Genomic DNA, 21,871 nt, shown 5'->3' with positions numbered 1-21,871 from the left:
TTGTTGTCTTACTATTTTCTTAAATAGTTAGAATAAAAAAAAAATTTTTAATATGGAAAATTAGAACATTAGGTAGGTATTTAAAATTTAACATGCATCTTATATTTATAAAATAATTTCATACAGTCACCAAAATGAACAAATATATTTTTTATAATAATAATTAAATAATTTACATAGCACTTAATCTACACATTTAGTTTAAATTCTTGTTTATTTTACTTTAAAGTTAAAAATATTGCAAAAAATATAATGTAGTCATAATCATAAAAAATGTAAAAAAATATTTTTTATTGAATATTGTACTAACTAAACTGATGTACTAACTACATCTGGAATTTATAAAATTTTATCTTTAAAATATTTATGTTTCGTTAAGACAATTGTAGGGCAGTAAGTCTAATTGTGTTATTCCCAAGAATGGAAAATATTGATAAAATTATAAAATTTTTTGATAAAAAAGGAACAATATTCAATAATGACATCAGAAATTATGCATTTGAACATTTTCTAAGTGGTAAAATTATCGATAACATAAATTTTTATTTTATATTGAATACTATTCCTCTTTTTAGATGGTACCCCTTTAAGATGAAAATAACACGTTTTGTTACCCACAATTAGTCTTGTTGTTTTTAATTTTAAATATTTGAATTAATTTACTCTAAAAAAAGATAATGAATTTTTTTTTTCATGTAGGTTTAACTTGCGTGCAAGTAATTTTTTTGAAACCATAGACTAGCAATATTGTGTACAAAACGAAAGCTAACGATATTGTTATCATAACATACATAAACAGATTAAGTTCAGGTTCACGGTAACGAGTTTTCTTCAACCATTCCAGTACTTCAATTTCGGAATCAAGACGTCCTGTATAAAGGTAAAATTGATTTAAATATGTAACAAAAATTAATAGTAAAATTATAATTTGTATGGATCTTTGAATTTATAACTACTTTTAAGTATAGGGTATTAAAAAATAAGGATAAAAGTTTCTAATGTTTTCATTATTTATAATAATTTATCTGTTTCTATACTTATTTTCGTTCTATATATTTATACGTATTTGTTCATTAATGTTAGTGTCATTCTGGCTAGCCTGATAATAATGAGGACATTTGGATATTTGCCAATTATGGGAGCCAAACGTTATCAAAATCATAATTTAAGTCATTCACAAGTGGAAAAATAAGGAAAATTTTATTAAATAAGAAATAAAGTTTTAACAATTTTTTATAAGAAATTAATTTAATAGATATATGTTTAATTAATTATTCAGATTTAAAAATAATATTCCTTAATTATTATAAAAACTATACAATAAAATGTTATATATGCACATTTTATTATGTTGAATAATTTTTTTAATATTATTCAAAATTAAATATAAAATAGTGTTATTATAAAAATATAATTGAATTGATCAACTTTGTTATTAATTCAAAATTATGTTTCTTGGGAAATAGCAAATTTTGAAGGCAAGAGGTTTGGAGGCACCAATAGTATGAAAACGATAGGAGCTTGAAGAAATAATATTCCCAACCGCTCTACGTTTTTATAAAATTGCCAGGAAATCATTCTGATCCTCATGAAATATTCCAATATACTCTATTAGGGGCCAACTAAAAATTATATCATAGGGCCCAATAATGATTCAGACCAACACCGCTTAATAGAATAATAAATACAGGAGCAAATATTAAAAATATTTTGGGGTACTTATTGTAATTTACCCTCCTTTAAAAATGCTTTAATATAACTATAAATGCATATCAAATTTTTATGACGAGGGGTCTAGTAAAAAAATCTACTAAATTCCATATTTTGAATATTGTTGTCAATGGGGCCAGTGTTTGAATATGTTGCCTTTTTGGCAATGCCAGAATGGCAACATTTGATGATTTGAGTTGTGCTTCTGTAAACTTATTTGGCGACCAAAGTCTGGAATTTTCTTATTTAAATTGAATAATTTTTATTATAAAAAAAAATAAATATGTTTTAATATTTAATTGTTATTTAGTTTGTCAAAATTATAAATTCTACCTCTATAAATACTTGGAAATTTATTCCGGAAGTAAACTATTGCGGGAAGTTTAGTTACTCCCCATTTACGTGCATATCTGGCATCAGCCATTTTTACAAATGTTATATCCATTGTGCTAGTTTCATCATCGATATTTTCCAACTTTGATAGTACATCTTCACTTTCTACAACGTCATTTTCATCTAAATTTTTTAAGTATCAGTTAAATCATTACGTTACGTAAAATTAAAATATTTTATTCGAAATCAGTAACTTAATCTTCTTAGCTACATATCGAAGCTAAAATATATTTTAGGGTTAAATTTTGAATAATTAAAATAATAAAATACTTACAAAAGAAAACAGTAACAAATTCATTTTCATTAAGTAATTTGGTGAGCATTTTTTTATTCACTTCATCGATCTCATTTTTAATCTCAAACACATCTTGAGAAGTAAGCCAAGACAGTACTTTGTCTTCGTCTGCTAAATCGCCTTCAAAAGATAATTAAATAATCGATCAATAATTTTATGATAATTTTTAATGTCTGACCAACACATTAGTAAGCAAGTCAAATTAAGCTATGTTGAGTCACAAAGGCAGAAGATCCAGGAGACTCTTACAATAATAATTTTTGTTTAAAAACTTATATAATAACCAAAAAAGAGAATCATTATTTGATGATCATTACATTGCTAGTAATTTAATAATTTATCAAAAATGTTTCTAGTATGCCAACTTTTAACTAGTACCTATTTATTAGTTGGCATTTAAAAGCAAATATTAAATTTGATTAGAATTAATGTAATTTTAAATTTAAATTCAATATTCAAAAAAATTGTTACGTCACTACTTTTTCCTTTAAAAACTTTTATTTTATGTGTTATTATTTAATTATTGTTTCAATTTTTGATTAGCGCTAAATTTGTAAAACAAACAGATTTACCATCATAAATTTGAGGTACTCTTTTTCGAAAGTAGACCAAAGATGGTAAACTCATAATATTATACTTTGAAGCTGCATCTGGATCGGATATTTTGATCATATCAATACCAAATAAATCAGCTTCGCCATCAATTATTTCTAATTCTTCTAAAATATCTTCACAATCTTCACAGTCTTCATTATCTAGAGTACATATTAAAGGATTAATTTAATCATTAATATATTTTAAATTTAATAAAAAAATTTAAATTTACAAAAAAAAACAGCTAAAAGTAGTGATTCATCAAGAAGCCTTTCTAGCATACGACTATTAACTTCTTCAATTTCATCGGCAAGTTCCCTATTATCATCATCAATTAACCATTCAAGAACTGATTCTTCATTTTGCAAATCTCCTAAAGTTATATTTCTTCATTAAGTTGACAGATAATTGGATCATGATTTATTACGGTTTATTTATATTTATCTTACCTTCAAACAATAGAGGATTTCCATTTCTGAAGTATACCAGTGCAGGAAAAGTTTTGATCGAATATCTCTTAGCTAATTGAGGGTCTTGAATTTTCACCATGTGTATACCATACAAGTCGCACTCATCGTCAACTTTTTCTAAATCATCGAGAATTTGATCGCAAATTTGACAAGCCTGTTTGTCTTTTTAATACATTTTTAAAATATTACAAGTTTGAAACAGGAATATCCTGAATAAATAACTATTACTATTATAAATATTAAAAACATGTCTCAAAATAATCTTCATTATTTTTAATTTAATTCCAAGCAAAAAAAATTTTTGAACTTACAAAAGTAGACTGCCAAATATTGTGTTTCTTCGATAAGTGATTCTAACATTGCTCGAGTTACTAATTCAATTCTGTCCTCTGTTCTTTGCGTAATCAACCATTGTAACACTTCTTCTTCTTCTTTCAAATCGCCTTAATGTGTTAAAATGTGTCAATATAGATAAGACCCTTGGTCTAAATTGATGAATTTACCAACCTCCGAATAAATTTGGTACTCCGTGCTCAAAGTATACTAAAGATGGCAATTTTGAAACTCCATATAGTTCTACTGCTTCCATATCCTAATTAATACTTTGATTGATTGACTGAATAAAATTTATCTATTGTTTTTATTTGTTTAAATATGAATACCTGTGTTTTTTTAAATGATATCCCATGTCTTTCACAATCATCATCAATATTTTCTAGTTCTTCCAATATATTTGTACACTGATCACATTCGTCTTCGTTATCTGTAATTTATAGATAAAGTATTATTTTTCAAAGTTTACAATTGATTCTACTTCATATTATTAATTAATATAATTTTATATATTCAATAAATACATTTCTACACATGCAGAATATTACATGAAATAAACTAAATATTTGATGGCTATATTAAAATAAGTATTAAACTTTCAATATTTTTACTTTTTTAGGTTTATTTACTACTATTTTTAAATGTTACTCTTAGTTTTTTAATATAGGTTTAATAAAATTTTGGGCATAGTTAAACTTAAAATAAAAAACTCAGCACAGGGGGGTCACAGCACAATGGTGACGTGGCATAGTTGGGTCAAGTATAATGATATCTGACAATGATTCATATTTTCAAAAGTTAGTTTTAGTAAAAAAGTTGCTATTTTAAATCCCCCCCCTTTAAGCAGGTTAATTGTTAGTAAATGTCAAAATATATATTCGTATTGAAAGGTAACCGGAGTTAAGGTTAATTGTTAGATTATTAGATTTTCAAAAAAACGATATCAAATGAAAGTGAAATAACTAAGGTTTTAATATAAAAAAAAAGTATATTGATTTGTTAATTTTTGAATAAGTTATCGAAGTTAAAAAAAAAAAAGTGAAAAAAATAACAAAATTTAATGAATTTAATTTTTTTAGAAATTTCACCCATTTGCGAGGAATGAAAGAAATGTTTTCAATTTTTGAGGGTAATGTCATCGATTAGATACTATTTGTAATCTTTTGACGTATTGTTGAAAGAAATCGGTTCGGTGAGAGCTGAGAAAAAGTGGTAACAGACAAAAAAATCACATCATAGTAAAACTAATACCTTCTCAATTTCGCATCGAAGCTAAAATAATTAAAATTTTTAACTAAATTTGTACAGATTGCACTTTTAAATTATCAAAACTATCTAAAAGCGATAAATCGCAGTCTTGTGTGCGGATTAAGAAATAAATTTTATTGGTAGTATACCATTTTCATTGTTTACTTCATCTTCAAAATCATCGATATTATCATTCTCATTATTATCATTATCAATATCGACATCATCATCGTTATTGTCAGTTATTTCATCATTGTCAACAATTGTTTGTGTGGAAAGTTCTGGTTTTATATCCTTTTTTGGCTTGTTGCTTTTATCTTCATTTGGCTGTTGCGACTTATGATGTCTGCGAAATGTTTTTGTGTAAGACGCTTTACAGCGGTCACACAGTGTTTGATTCCCTATATACCATTAAGCACTCACATTCGTCATAATTACATTTGTCAATTATATATTTTTTATTTTTTTGTTTAGATTGGTTTAGTTAAATTGATATAGTTTATTTATTGATTAAGTATATAATGTTATACTTACAAAAGTATACCGCAATTGATTCCGATGACGAAATTACATTTCTTAACTCTACACCTTCAAGCTCTTCAATTATTTCACCGTGAGGATTTTTTTGCACCATAAGCCAATTTAATATATCTGATTCTTCATATAAGTTTCCTATTAAAAGTTAAAATCTATGTGAAATTTGTAATAAAAACCCAAAATCATTTAAAAATGATTTTCGAATTAATTTTTAGAAACAATTATTATTATTAAATATTATGTATTTATACATGGAATCGTGTAAATAGTATGATATTATTCTTCAATACAAATGTATTTTCTATATAAATGTTTTGTAATGGAAAAATAGATTGATAAAGATATTTTAACTATTATAGCTCTATAACTAGTATTATATTAATTTTTCTTTAATTTAATAAACAAGTAAAATTAGTTTTCAGTAATTTAGATTGTAATAATGTTATACCTGCATAAATAGTAGGTTCTTTTGAACCAATTTTAAAGAAAACTATCGCTGGCAATGCAAATACTCCACATTCTTTTGCTAATTTTTTATCATCGATTTTAACAAAATCTATACCAGCAGCATCAGCATCGTCATCGATATGCTCGATTTCCATTAGAACTTGTTTACATTGTTTACAATCATCACTATCTAAATATTAATTGTTTGTATGAATAGTTTTTTAATTAATTAGTTATTAGTATTAACTCAATAGGGTGCATGGAATATTTTTTATAAATCAGGTATTTTTTAATACATAGTTATTTTTAAATGTATAAACACGATAATGAAAAACAAATTATTTTCTTTGAAATAGTATTATTTATTTAAAATTATAATTTTTTTTTTCGTCAACAGCCATTCGGCTGGTTTGAAACAACTCTCTATTCATTTCGATTCTCCGCTTTCCTCTTCAGGTCATAATAAGATGTTGCATTTACATCTTTTTGAATCTGTTTAATGTATTCTAGGGGCCTCTTGTGTTTTTTCCCTCTATCATGCTTTCTGTCATTCTTGTCATTAGCCTATTGTATCTTAAGGAATGTCCTATGAATTTCAGTCTTATCTTTTTTAAATGTTCTAAAAAACTTCATTTTTCTCCAATTCTTCTGAATACTTCGTCATTTTTGTTACGTGATCCATCCAACTTATCTTCAATACCCTTCGCCAGCACCAAATCTCCAAAGCTAGCAAACTGTTTTCTTCCTTCTTTCCAATTGTCCATGTTTCGTTTCCATATAGTCCAACACTCCATACATAGGTTTTAACAAGCCTTCTTCTTATATTTAAATCTATGTTTCTTGATGTAAACAAACTTTTCTTTTTATTAAATGCTTGTTTGGCTTGAGCTATTCTACTTTTTATTTCTCTCTTGCGGGTTCCATCTTCTGTTATTATACTCCCGAGATATTTATATTCATTCACTCTTTCAAGTATTTCCCCATCAATTTCAATCTCGTTTGTTCTGATGTGTTCTGTGTTCCAACTGTAGACTAGAATCTTTATTTTCTTTTTGTTTATTCTCATATTACATTCGTTACTCATTATTCTGTTCATGTTCTCTAATATTACTTTCAGGTTTGTTTAATTTTCGGTTTTAATGACAATGTCGTCTGCAAACTTTAACATGTCTATTATTTCTCCATAAATGTTGATACCAACCCTGCTCTCGTCTTTAATTTTGTTAATTGCCTCCTGTATATATAAATTGAATAGGTGCGGAGATAATGAGCAGCCTTGTCTTACACCCTTTTTAAATTTCGCTTCTTCTCTGGCCTCTCCACATTTTACAACTCCTATCTCATTTTTGTACAAACTGTGAATTATTCTCCTGTCTCTGTATGTCACTTCAATTCTCTTTAACATTCTGAACATTATGGTCCAATTTACGTTATCAAATGCTTTTTCCAAGTCCACAAATGATATATAAGTAGCTTTTCCTTTTCTGTTCCTTTTTTCTATTACTTGTCTTAGACTTAGTATTGCCTCTCTTGTTTCCATTCTCCTCCTAAATCCGATCTGGTCATCTATCAAAGTATTTTCAATCTTTCTTTCTATCCATTTCAGAACTATCCGTGTAAGTATTTTAGAATCATGAGATACCAAGCTTAAGGTTCTATACTGATCACAACTTTGTGCTCTGGCTTTATTTGAATTATAAGACACTTAGTGAAATAGTATTATTTATTTAAAATTATAATTAAAGGTCATTTATTCCTAACCAGTTTTTAATCTTTTAACAAATTACAATTTTTTCAAAATGTTTGTACTCACAGAAAAATACGGCTACGTTTTCTGAGGTTTGTCTTATCTTTAAAAACATTTTTCTATTTACTTTTTCTATGTGTTCTGTTAGCTCCATATTGGAAGGATCGGTTAACCAATCTAAAATTTCTTCATCGTCATCGATGTCACCTAAAATAATACGTGTTTTAATAAAATTTTACCTATTCACTTATGAAAAAAATATTATTAAATATAATAATTGTTTAATTACCATCATAGTTTATGTACTTAGTTTTTCGGAAGTAAGAAATTCCTGGTGGATTTCGAAAACCGTGTTTTTTTGCCATCAATCTATCACTGCATTTAACTACTTTAATACCATATTCAGCTGCTTCATCATCAATTAGTTCAATATGTCTTAAAACTCTCGGAACTCTCGGGTCACCCTCAATATCTATAATCACATTATATGAATTAAGAGACTTAATTTAAGACCATCAAATCAAATTAAAATTGATAATAATAATAAGGTGATTAATCAAAATAAAAGCTTACACCATACAACTGCTAAAAAGTCTTGAGTGTCAATATAGTCAAACAATTTTGTTCTATCAATGTTTTCTATACTTTCATCAGTTTTTTGTTTAATCATCCAGCGTAATACCTCTTTTTCATCAGAAATATCTCCTTAAATTTTCAATCAAAATTGATTATTTTTTTGATACATGTAAATTTAATTATTTTGTTATTCTTAACTGGATATATTTATTTCAATAGAATTATACACCTAGATAATATTTTGAAATAAATTTTTTTGAGGACAATTTTCAAGGAAAATAAATTTTGCTATGTATTTTATATTAAACAATGTAAGTTTATTAATTAATAATGTATTATTACATTATTTGTAAATATAAAGATGTTGGTATAACAATGTAATCTTAAGTAAATTTCCTTATTATATTTTATGATGTTACAATTTCTAGAGGAAAAGCAAATAAAATATAGTCTAATGCAGCTATATGAGCAAAATCAGATAAAACAATGCATTATGTACATGGGGATAAAATAACAGCCTTTTAAGTTAATTTTATAAAATCACAATTTCAATTAATAATGAATTAAACGTCAACAAATATTTAGATAATAATAAATAATATTAAATATAAAGTATATCTAATTAAATAAAATAAAGAGCAATTATAATTGTACATTATAATTACTTCACAATTTCTTTTGTTTCAATCTGAGTATTATTTTCTTTTTTTTAAATAAATATCATTATTATTTATATAATTATTATAGTAAAATAATATAATTTTGTATTAACAACGTTTGTCATATTTGTCAAGATTTAAATTAAAAATGTATTACTTTACATAAAATATATATGTACACATATATAATCATAACTACTATATATATATATATACAGGTAAGTCACAATAGTATGGAAAAATCAAATACTTTTGATCCAACAATCATTTCATAATAATTTTATTTTATCATTTTTTAAATTTTTAGATTAAGTTTAAACAATAATTTTTACTATTTGTTTTTAATAATAATAAAAAATAACTTTTTTATTTCAAAATATGCATTTTTATAATATATATTCCAAATAATTTCTGATGGTTCAATAATACATCTAGAATAAGTAATTATTGAGTTAAAAACATTTTAATACCAAGAGTGAATACTAGTGTACGAGTATGTACACTTTACTCATGTTGCAATCCCACTAAGGTTTAAAAATGCTTAAAACTCAACAAACACTTTATTTTCATTTTAATTGCTACTACAAACAAATAATAAATTCTATTAATATAATCTAACATTTCAAAAATTGTTAATCAAAATTCAGCAAAATGATTATGGGACCAAAAGTTATTGGATTTTCATAAATATAGACTCATTCTATATATATTATTTATTTAATAATAATATAAATATATTTTGTACCATATTAACAGTAATAATTAAATGTATACATTTAATAATAAAATAAAACAAATAATATTTGTTTTTAGTCATTTAGAAGGCATATAATTATTTAATTATATGTTTGAAAAAAATTACAAAGTCTATGAAATATAAAATATAAGAATAAATATTGTTGAATACATTATTAAGGTAGGCGTGGGTAATAAAGCCTAGCTTTACTAAGCTTTAGACAAGGTCTAGTTAACTTTAGTATAAGATAGACCTTAATATTTAAAATTTTTTTGTTAATTTAAATGTGTTCTACTTGAAAATAATTATATTTACAGAAAATTTGATTTCTTTATCTACTTGGAATTTAACTTCTATTTATAACATGACCCCTTATTTTATTGTATGATATAGCTATGGTTTATTTCAAAATAAATGTTTTGTAACCATGTTTAACTTTATAACAGTAAAATACTTAGTTATTTATTTTATTATATTATTTTATAATGAATAGTGCTTTATTCCTCTAATTTTTTTTATGATCTCTTACCACCACCAGGACCCTTTTCCATTATCTTTACCCTTTTTATCTTTTTTCTTATTGCCATTAGACTTTTCGTAAGATTTTGATTTATCATTTTTCTTCACTTTTTCTTTGGTTTTGTCATTTTTAGCTTCTCTGGTGGTTGTTTTAGAAGGTTTTGGCTTGTTGGCCTGAACTTGAGATTTTGGGCAGCATTGATAAGGTTCGAATGCCGGCGTATTCTTAGCATCTCCCAGACCGATGTAAAAACAGCTATCGCCTGCAGCAAAATCCAAATTATATTAGAATTTAAGTTTTTACAAAATGTAAGTGTGAGTAGCTAAATTTTGATAAATGTCATTATGATTATAGTTAATAGGATTTATTGCATATTTATTGCACAAACAAGTAGAATGACTACAGTCAAGGAAAATGGAAAAATATGCTGCAGACGACAATCTGTTAGTAATAATAAAACAAAACTTAAGTAAAAATTAAATATATTAATTTCTACAATCACTAATAATTCCTTATTCTCTTTTAATTCAGACAAATTAAGGGATTTTTTGCTAGAATATTTGTTAATGTTATGCATTATATAAATTTATCACATAAAATTATCTAGCTGTTGATAATTGGAAAAATTCTAATCTAATTTTTTTAAATATTATAAAGTATTAGTGAGATACGTATTTTTTTATGATTTAATAGGACTTTTCTATATTTTCTTATATTTAAAAATAAAATATTAGAATTCGTTATCGTATTTGAGAGCAAAAAAAAGTCGAATTTAAATCTAATGAGCTAATTTTAGTCACTGGTGCATCAATCTCTGAGTATTTTTAGAAATCCCACATATCTAAATTTTATAGAAAATGTTGAAAATAATCATGTTTTCATGATAGTATGTAGAAACAATTTGGATATATTTAATATTAAGTACCTGTATGTTCAATTTTTTGTAATTTAGATGATTTTGAGTTTAAAGAACTTTTTTTGCCACCTGAATATTATAAAATTCAATAAAATTATCATCGGATGATACATTGCAAATAAATATATTAATTAAAACAATTGTGAGCACAATTAAACACATTGCTTACTTTTTTGATTTATAAGCCAACTTAATACTTTTTTGCTGTTCTTAAGGTTACCTAAGTAACATACAATTTTATGTTATAATTTTCTTTTACATCAAATATTTTTCTTATACTTATAAATAACCTAAAAAACTTTATATAAAGTTATATATACTTAAATTAAACAAATTATGTTACATTAGGTTACTTTTCATTAACTCTTGGAAAAAAAAAAAAAAAAAAAAAAAAATACATATTCTTTTATATATAGTACTTATGAAAATCCTTATAAAATATATTTTTGTAGGTATGTAAAATTGTTTTTAAATATGTACAGCGAAATGAAAAATACCCATTCCTCTTTACAGATGGAGGCATTTTTAAAACATTTTTCGCTTACAAATGCTTTATCTTATATATAACATTTTACTCAACAAATAGTAATAATTAATAATTTTCATAATAATTATAGTAACAAATTAAATAAAACCTCATTCTAGTACCAGAAAAGTGTTATATAATTAAAGTATAGGAAAATAACAATAAATTATTTTTTAACATATAATATATTTTTTTTTTATATAATATTTAACATTTATGTAACTTTAACTTATTAATTATCAATATTATGATGAACCTTTATAATATGATAAGTTATTACGTTTATAAAAAATTATGCTAAATTCAATTTTTTAATTCGGACCATTGTATGAAAATTTCTATATCTTATAATAAAATTTGATCACTTGTGGCTAATTAATTAAGTAAAATTAAAACTATATTAAAAATATTATTAATTTAAAAAACTAAAAAATATTAAAAATATTAAACTCAAAGCCACAAAAAAAAAATTAATGAAAAGTCGCGGATACGTATTTCGGAAATAATGTTACCATTATCAACGCTAAACATACATGAGTATGTGTTTAGCGTTGATAATGGTAACATTGTTTCCGAAATACGTATCCGCGACTTTTCATTAATAATTTTTTTGTGGCTTTGAGTTTAATATTTTTAATATTTTTTAGTTTTTTAAATTAATAATATTTTTAATATAGTTTTAATTTTACTTTCTATATCTTGCTTAATATTTTTAATTTTTTGTAATAAGATGATGAAATAGACAGCAAAAAATCGTCTCTTAAAGGGCAAGATGTAGATATTTATTATAACATATGTTAGTACTGATACAAAATGAAAAATGTAGCGTGGTTAGCGGGGTATGTGTATCTCATAGGTCATGAATTTGTGTTAAATTTATTATTATTTACTAGTTTAAACAAAAATCCGCTTATAAAAATCATCTTTTATTAAAGGCTCTATTTTAGTTTCTGTGTTATTATCTTCATTATATTAAATTTTCTTTTCGTCGTGAGATTTTATATAAATGAAAAATTTTACACTTACCATCATACATAATTGGAACGCTTGTTTCATAGTAAACCAATGCAGGAAAACTAAATATACCTATTTCTGATGCTAATTTTGAATCAGTGGATTTAACAAATTGAATTCCTTCTTTATCTGTATCATCATCTATTGTTTCTAATTCGTCCAATATACTTGGACAAGCTTCACACTTATTATCATCTGTAAAAAAATGAATTTAAGGAATATTAAAACTTGAACATCTATTTAATACATCGAAATAATGCTTTAAGTTATAGAATGTAAAGTGGTAAACTTTAAAATTTATGTTCATACATACAAAAAAATACTGCCAAATGTTCAACGTCGTTAATTAAAGTCTGAAGTGTTTTTCTGTCCACACTTTCAATAAAATCAGGTTCGGACTCATGTAAGTCGAGAACCCACTCTAAAATAGCTTCTTCGTGCATCAAATCTCCTATTAAAATCAATAACTTGTTATAAACATTTATAAATTAACATTCAGATTTAAGATACCAGAATAAATTTTTCTGAATTTATTTCTATAAAATATAAGAGTTGGTAAACTAGGCAAGTCATATTCTTTTTGAATTCCATTATCTGAAGTTTTAAGAAACTGTATATTTTTTTCTTCACACTCGTCATCAATGTTTTCTAATTCAGTTATGATCTTTTGACTTTTTTTATCTCCTTCTTTATCTAAAAAACATGTATTTCCTAATCAATTTAAAATTAGTACATTGATTATATAAGTCAGGATTAATATCTTACAAAAAAATACAACAACATATTTCTTTTCATCCAATATTTTTTCTAACATTTTAGTATTTACTTCTTCAATTCGTCCTGGCACTTTGAGTGTTTCTTCATCAAGTAGCCAGGTAAGGACTTCATCTTCATCTTCTAGATCTCCAGTATACACTAGAGGTTCTTTATTTCTAAAAAATACCAACGAAGGGAAAGTTTTTATTCCGTATTCTCTTGCAATAGACGCGTCTTCGGTTGTGACAAAAACTATTCCACTTTCGTCAAGTTCATCATCGATATTTTCAAATCCATCCAATATATTGTCACATTCTTCACCTTCTTCGCATCTACCACCTTAAAAAATTAATAAGCAAATTATTGTTAATAATTATTATAAGTGACCGCTTATTGTATAATAATCGATTTAAATATTTACTAAAATATACTAAAACGTATTCATGTTCATTTATTAAATTTTTAAGAATCTCATCGGTAACTTCTTCAATGGTGGCGGTATTTTTTTGTTCTATTAGCCATTTAAGTACTTCATCCTCGTTAATAAGATCTCCTAAAAAATAAATATTCAAATAGTCAGCAATGAATTCTATAAAATTAGACATGTTTTTACCTTCGTAAATTGCTGGTATTTTATTTTCAAAGTAAACTAAAGTGGGCAAATGATCTATTCCATATTCTTTTGCTTCAGCATCATCGTCCAACCGTACGATAACAATACCTTCTTTTTCTAATTTATCATCAATGTTTTCTAGTTCATTTAATACTCGAATATCTTCCTTGTCATCCTTGTCATCTTAAAAATAATCCAATAAATAATAAAAACATCCATTGATATTAGTTTTAGTAGTATTTACAAAATAATACAGCCAGATAAGGCTCAGATTCTATAAGTTTATCTACAATTTCATCAGTAACATCTGGAATTTCTGAATGACGTTTTTGATGAATTAACCAGCTTAAGACTTCTTCTTCTTTAAGTAAATCTCCATGATAGATGTGTGGTATCCTTTTTTCAAAATATAATAATTTTGGTACACTTGTTATACCATATTCTTGAGCCTCATCTAGATTATTTATTTTTACAAATGCTATTCCATTTTGGTCACATTCATCGTCAATATTTTCTAATTCCACTAATACTTTTTGACTTTTTTTTTGATTTTTGTCGTCTAAAATCACAGTTATATTAAAACAATCATATATTTTAAGTTGGAGTTTATTTTAATTACAAAACAAAACGGCAACATTTGAGAGTTTATTAATTAATATATCCAGCATTTCATCTGTAACATCTTCAATTTCGTCGTGTTTAGCTTGATAACTCAACCATTCTAAAACCTTATCTTCATCTTCTAAATCTCCTGTAATTAATATATATATATATATATATATATATATTGAAAGTTTGTATAAGATTTTTCATATTATAGTATATTTTTTAATTAATTTACCGTTGTAAAGAGTAGGTACTCCATTTTCAAAATATAATAATGAAGGATAAGTTTCTATTCCATAAAGTTTAGCTTCTTCGTCGTCATCAATTTTAACAAATGCTATTCCAAGAGCATCGCATTCATCATCTATATTTTCAAGTTCATTTATAGCTCTTTGTGATTTCTTATCATTATTGTCATCTAAACAATAAAATAGAAATATTTAATATAATTTATTAAAATTAATCATGATTTATTCTTACAAAAAAGTACTGCTATATTCTTTCCTTCTTTAATGAGACGATCCATCATCTCATTTGTAATATCTTCTATTTCATCTTTCTGCAATTGATCAATAAGCCACTGTAAAAGTTCGTCTTCATTTTCAATATCACCATCGTAAATATTTGGTATTTGTTTTTCGAAATAAACAACAGCTGGAACAGATTCTAAGCCAAACGATAGAGCAGCTAATGGATCTTCTATTTTGACAAATTGTATACCATGACGATCGCAGTCATCATCAATTTTTTCCAATTCGTTTAAAACTCTTAAAGAATCTTCATCATCGTTATCATCTGAAAAAAAAAAAATTATTTACGTTTATCCCGGTTACCAATATGTGAAACTTACAAAATAGTACCACGAGATTATCAACAGACTCGATTAGCGTGTCTAAAGTTTTGGCAGAAACATCTTCAATTATATCTTCTTCGTCTCCTGTGGATTTATTTTGAACTAACCACTCAAGAACGTCTTCTTCCTTTGTCAATTCATCTGTAATATGAAATGTTAAAATGAAAAATCGTTTATAAGTTAATTATAATTAAAGTAACTGGATACTAAAAAAACTACTAACGTTCATAAATAATTGGTATTTGATGGCGATAATATACCAGCTTAGGCAAATCTCCTAAATTATATTCATCAGCTAAACTTGCGTCGTGTATTTTAACAAATCCAATTCCCAATTGATCTGCTTCGTCATCGATATTTTCAAGTTCTTGTAATGCTTTTGCGCATTTTTTACAGCCAGATTTATCTGATAGAATGATATGAGGATTCATTATAAGAATAAAATTATAATAAATTAATTTAAAGGAAAAAAATTAGTCTACCGACTGTTAAATTATATGTGGCGTACATTACTTTGATAAAAAATATAGAAAAATTTCATTATTCAGTTAAAATTTTACAGTGTATAAAAATGTTGGTTTTGAACGTTAAACAACACAAAACTAAATTAATGAACAGATGCTAAATTGCTTAGATAAGTGGATTTTTAAGAAAACAAAATAAAATAGGTAGTTTTAAAAGTTATTAGCAATAAAGTTGTAAAAAAGTTAATCTAATAATTGAGTGGACAGCAAAATAATAAATCTTATCCCAAATGATAATATCAATTTTTAAGGTTAATCAATATATTAACTCTGTAATCACTATAATTCTGGAGTGAATATATACAACAAAAACATCCCATATTTTTTCTACATTATTTTTTCATGTTGGTTTTTTAATAGCATTGGGTATATGCTCAAAAAATATTCTATTCAACACAAATGTTTTGGCAATTTTTTCTTATAAATCATGTCATTATACTACTATCAATATTAAATAGATAACTTGTTAAATAAAAAATAATTTATAAATGGATCTCTATTAAAATGGGATCTATAATTCTACTTGGAAAAGGTACGTATCAGGTTTGATGCTATAATCATGTCACTTACGGATATCTTTTATAGTGCATTCAGATCTTTCAAGACCTATTGAATCACACAACATAATTGATTGTGAACCGTATAATCATGTATAATATACACATGTAATTTTATTAAGTGAAAAATTTAACATAAAATTATCAACTTACAAAATAAAACCGCAACATATTCCGTGTCTTCAATAATTTTTTTCAAAATCTTCGCATTAACTTCTTCTATGCGATCAGGTAAATCTAAAGCCTCTAAGCTAGTTAAAAATTCTAGCACTGAATCTTCATCCATTAAATCACCTTGCAAATCAAAATATATAATAAATGTGATAGATAATTTGAACATTATTATTTATTTGGAACATAAAAATTCATCAACTAAATGTATATGGGTCTCAATTTTCAAGTCAAATAATATTTATACCATCATAAATAATAGGTTCTTTGTCTCTGAAATATGTAAGTGCAGGGAATGTTTTAATTCCATAATGCTTAGCTAATCGTTTGTCGTTAATTTTTACAAAATCTACCCCAAATGAATCTGTGTCGTCGTCAATTTTTTCAAGTTCTTCTAATACTTTATCACAAGTGTGACAACTTCTAGTATCTGAAATAAAAAAAAATACAAATTATTTTTCGACCACGTAGCTTTTTAAAAAATTTTCATTCATACTCGAATTTAATATATTTATACATAACTTTCAATTGTTTAAAAATTTATTTTTAATACATTTTTAGCTTCGATGCGAAGCTGAGAATGTATTCGTTTTACTATGATGTTTTTTTTTTTTTGTCTGTTACCACTTTTTCTTAGCTCTCGCCAAATCAATTTCTTTCAACGATACGTCAAAAGATCACAAATCGTATCTAGTCGAAGACATTACCCTCAAAAATTGAAAAAATTCCCTCAATCTCCGTAAATGGGGGAAATCCCCAAAAATATTACCACTTAAAAAATCGGTAATTTTCGACTTTTTTTCAATTTTTTTTTTTCTTAAAACTGCCATAACTTTTTTAAAAATGAAAAAATCAATATAATTTTTTTTTATAGATGCTTGATGTCTTTATCTATTATTTGGTATGTTGTTTTTATAAATTTAACCCTTTACCAGCCCACAGGGGAGGATTCAAAATGACACTTTTTCACAAAAAATTAACTTTTTCAACTTAACTTTTGAAAGTGTTCCGGAAATACTGACACTTTTATATATATCTTAAATAAAATCTTATGTAATATACATAATGTATATATTATGAGAAAATATTTTTAACATATAACGCTATAAATCTTTGAAAAATTTATGGATCAATACAATTTTTTTATGAGAAATAAATATTATATACCTCATTAATTCGACATACTTGTTTTTTTAATCGGACCATATCCCTTAATACTGGGGGGATTCAAAACGTAAAAATGCATAGAGAAAGTAGAACTTTTTCAACTTAATTTTTGAAAGTGTTCCGGAATACTGATACTTTTATATATATCTTAAATTAAAGATAATGTAATTTACTTTATTATGCAAAAAAAAAATTTTGGACTTTATTTTGTCTTCACGGTGAAAATGGCTACCGAATGCTATTATTGTGTGAAAATTCTCGATTTTATTTTATTTTTTACTTTATAATGCTATGACATATTGAAAAGTGTATGGATCAATACAATATTTTTATGAGAAATAATATTTATATCCCTCTTTCATTCGACATACTTTATCCTAATTAGGATATTAATAATGTACTAGCAGATCATGTAGCTTTTGGAATAATCCACCAATTTTTTAAAATTAAACACTATCTAAAGATTTGAAGCGTTATTTTTTATAGTGATTTTAATCACTGTCGGATATCATTATACTTGATCCAACTATGCTACGTCACCACTGAGCTGCGACCCCCCTGTGCTGGGTTTTTTTAATACTAGTTATGTTTGTAATTTGAGTACACTGCAATCAATTAATTGATATATATAAAGTAATATAGAAAGATGCCTTCATTCGATAAAAATTATAATATTCATGAGAATATCAATTATTCCTTTTTATCATAAAAATTGAACACTATTGACTTTTATTAATTATTTAAAATATTAATACAAGTTCATTTTTAATTTGAAATATTCTTTTTTCTTTCTAAATATTCAATAACTTTGCAAACGTAATTTTGCAGTTTCCTATAGTAAAAAAATATAATTTTTAAAACAAAATTGCACAAATTTGGGACATTTTAAAGTGTCTCAATTTAATTTAAAATTGCAAACACTTTGTATATATGCCCTATTTATAGTTATTTCCTTATGAAGAGAAAAATTTATTTTTTAATTATAAACTAAACCATTTTAATATTTAATTATTTATACCATTTTATTCTTCAATAATGATTATAATAGCAATTCAAACAGTTTCTATGGATCTATTTTGAAAATAAAAAATACTGTTTGGCTATAAATAATGAGCTATTTTTCAAACAACTAGTATGTTTTTTAGGTAAGTGTTTAGATAGCGAGATTTGTGTGATGTCAGCTTAGGAGAAGTTAAACGAGACGACAGCACTACCTCAGATGGAGTCAGTCGCGTGTGCTATTATTATCTTCATCGTCCGACCTCCGCTAAATCACCAACGGTTGTCGGGGGATAATGTAACCATAATAATACCTTCGCCACTGTCGACCGTTTTAACAATCTAAATTTCTCTCTCTTCTCCAAAAAAAAAATATTCTCTTTAGAAAGATCAGATCTAAAAAGTGTAAACGATTAGTTTCTGTCAATTTACTGTTGTGTTTTCAATACCAAAAAGTTTTTTTTAACAATAATTATAGAAATCATTAATAATCAGATTGTATTGAACAAATTTATATATTATAACTTTGGAAAGGCTATTAATAAACAATCATAACATCTCCGGTTGACCCACTGAAGAGTTGCTGAAGCACTTATAGACTGTTCAATGTATGCGACTTGATTAAAATGTTCATTTGTGCCAGAATCTCATAAAACCAAAATTGTTGAAATAATTATTAAAATAATATTTAAAAATATTTTCTACAAATTTCAAATAATATTTTAGTTTATAATTATAAATATATATATCATGTTACAAATTGGCAATCATTTTTTTTATGTTAATTTTTTCTATAAATATTGAAGTTTTTTTTATCCAAGAACTTCTAAAACTAAACTAACGGGATTATAATAAATAAAATATTTTAATTTTAATTAAATAAGTATTAAGTATTTCCATTTAGTTTTGATAGACAGTTTAAAAAATTAGATAATTTTAATAAATTATAAAATAATACAAATAATTAATGTACTTTTGCAAAAGTTCATAAAAAAATAATTACCTAATTTACTTTAAAAATATATACATGTCAATTTATCATTTTATAAAATAATAAATGGACAAACTTTTTACTAATATTTTTTTTAAAAAGATTAATTTTTTTATTAGTTAGACATTTAATTTGAAGAAATCATCCTCAACTTCGTTACTTAATCTAATAATAATAAAATAATTTCATAAAGTAATATTCTATAAAATGCGATGCATCATGCATCGCGCTGATGACAATTTAAGCAAATTTAATAGTTTTGGGCTTTAAGTGTCATACAGTTTAGAAAAATTAACTATTTTTATAATTTGTTTTTTTTAATGCTGCTATATAATTGTTTATATTTACGTGGAAGTCGTACTTACACCAAAAAACAGCCACGTAATCCTTTTCATTTAATACTTTTTCTAATTGCTTAGATGTGACTTCTTCTATTATAGGTTCTGCGTGATGTTCTTTAGCCCCCGATCTATATGAAGGAGTTGATGAGTCAGTTGATGGAGCTGCGGTTCCACTTAAGTCTTTTTTAGCGGAAACTTGTGATTGGAATGCGATCACCGTAAACGCAAACACGGCTAGGAGGTCGCGCCACGTGAAACGAATCATAATATGATTAATTTAACCAACTTTTATAGAATGTATTTACCTATTCGAATTAAAATTGATTAAATATTATGTAGCTAAATAGAAAATATGACTTAAATCTATAGGAAGATATTTTTGCGTACGTTTGGTTGTTACGGTTTTTTTTGGAACGTTAGATCCTGACTGATCAGCAGCCGCATGACTAGCTAACGCACATACTGTGTCCCTGGGCAATCGTTCGTCCGGTAATCACTCCTACACTCGAGTAAAACTTAAAGCAATGTTAATATATGTTGTACAGTAGCCAAAATATTTAAAAATTTAATTCGCTTACGCATGCAAGTTCAGTTTTACTTTTTTAAATCTATTACAAAGTATAATAGGAAAATTCGTCTGCATGATTAACTAATTGATCTTAGTAGACAAATGTAAAAAAATATTTGAACAAATATCAATATAATTTATATACTATTGAAAGTATATTAATTACTAATTGTGTTGAACATTTTAACATTAAATAAAACTTTAGAGATATTAAGTTTCAATATTAAATTTTCTTGTACTTTTCATCGGAAATATATTTAAGGTGCTATAGATAAGCTGGAATTCTAAAAAGTAAATAAATAAATAATTTTACCTAGAAATTTCATTTATCGGTAATTAATAATATTTATAAGCTACTTAAATCTTATATCTTATTATGAAAATGCATTTAAATCATTAATGGATATTCTTGGTTTGCTAAATAATGTATTCACTATATGAATGAGTTATAAAAACCCCTATAATAAATTATAATCGTCAGAAGGGCTCATAATTTATTTGATTGAAACGAAAATAATGGTATACCGGCTTTTTGGTATACCTGTATTTAAATATTTCAAAACGGTACACCGATTGTAAATGATATACTAAATTATATATTAATACTGATATTTTTGTTATCTGATTAGTATTTATGCATATCAGTTGTTATGTATCACATTATACCTATTGATGTTGACATACAAATCAATACCGTTATTCGATAATTATTTTCAATTATGTTAGTCGTAATTTACAACAGTTTAAATCCACAAAAATTTTCGGTGGTGATAATGAGACTTTTCAATTTAAAATCATAATAAAAAAAGATAAAATTTCACTTAGTATTACACAAAATTTTCTACTTCTAAAATTCTGACACAGTACAAGCCAAATTTTCTTCGTGTATTTTTTAAAAATTTTATGAAAAAATTCCAAACATTAGGAAACTAAAGCTATATTAGTCGAAAATGGTCACGTTTGCTTGATTTTGAATGAAAATATTTTTTTCATAAATTTTAATA

At 25.2% G+C, this 21,871-nt stretch overlaps 1 protein-coding gene across 5 annotated transcripts; it reads right to left on the bottom strand.

Moving 5' to 3' along the window:
• Window positions 1-221: 221 nt before the first annotated feature.
• On the bottom strand, window positions 222-20,816 carry LOC126894105 (uncharacterized). 5 transcript variants are annotated; one of them, XM_050664851.1, is made up of 31 exons: window positions 20,687-20,816; window positions 20,324-20,604; window positions 17,049-17,231; window positions 16,784-16,924; window positions 15,773-15,955; window positions 15,547-15,690; window positions 15,177-15,491; window positions 14,932-15,114; window positions 14,710-14,841; window positions 14,335-14,649; window positions 14,091-14,273; window positions 13,899-14,030; window positions 13,487-13,816; window positions 13,232-13,414; window positions 13,035-13,172; window positions 12,734-12,916; window positions 8,348-8,479; window positions 8,064-8,246; window positions 7,841-7,981; window positions 6,029-6,217; window positions 5,578-5,715; window positions 5,193-5,444; window positions 4,125-4,225; window positions 3,970-4,054; window positions 3,774-3,905; window positions 3,442-3,624; window positions 3,225-3,365; window positions 2,971-3,153; window positions 2,378-2,518; window positions 2,044-2,226; window positions 234-870 (listed from the first exon to the last, which is right to left on the bottom strand). In XM_050664851.1, exons 2-31 carry the CDS (start codon window positions 20,562-20,564, stop codon window positions 692-694), a joined length of 5,349 nt encoding a protein of 1,782 aa, XP_050520808.1. In that variant the 5' UTR covers window positions 20,565-20,604; window positions 20,687-20,816; the 3' UTR covers window positions 234-691. The 5 variants fall into 5 exon arrangements, with proteins under 5 accessions (XP_050520810.1, XP_050520811.1, XP_050520808.1 ...); XM_050664852.1 differs by lacking the exon at window positions 5,193-5,444 and having other exon boundaries at window positions 237-870; window positions 20,324-20,775; XM_050664853.1 differs by lacking the exons at window positions 13,035-13,172; window positions 13,232-13,414 and having other exon boundaries at window positions 222-870; window positions 12,734-12,850; window positions 20,324-20,779.
• Between the last annotated feature and the right edge of the window lie 1,055 nt (window positions 20,817-21,871).

The sequence above is a fragment of the Daktulosphaira vitifoliae genome, unplaced genomic scaffold (genome assembly GCF_025091365.1).
Source record: "Daktulosphaira vitifoliae isolate Bord-2020 unplaced genomic scaffold, ASM2509136v1 Scaffold_1, whole genome shotgun sequence".
Taxonomy (NCBI): Eukaryota; Metazoa; Arthropoda; class Insecta; order Hemiptera; family Phylloxeridae; genus Daktulosphaira; species Daktulosphaira vitifoliae.
Note: the sequence above shows the minus strand (reverse complement) of the source record. Positions and strands in the feature narration are given on the sequence as shown.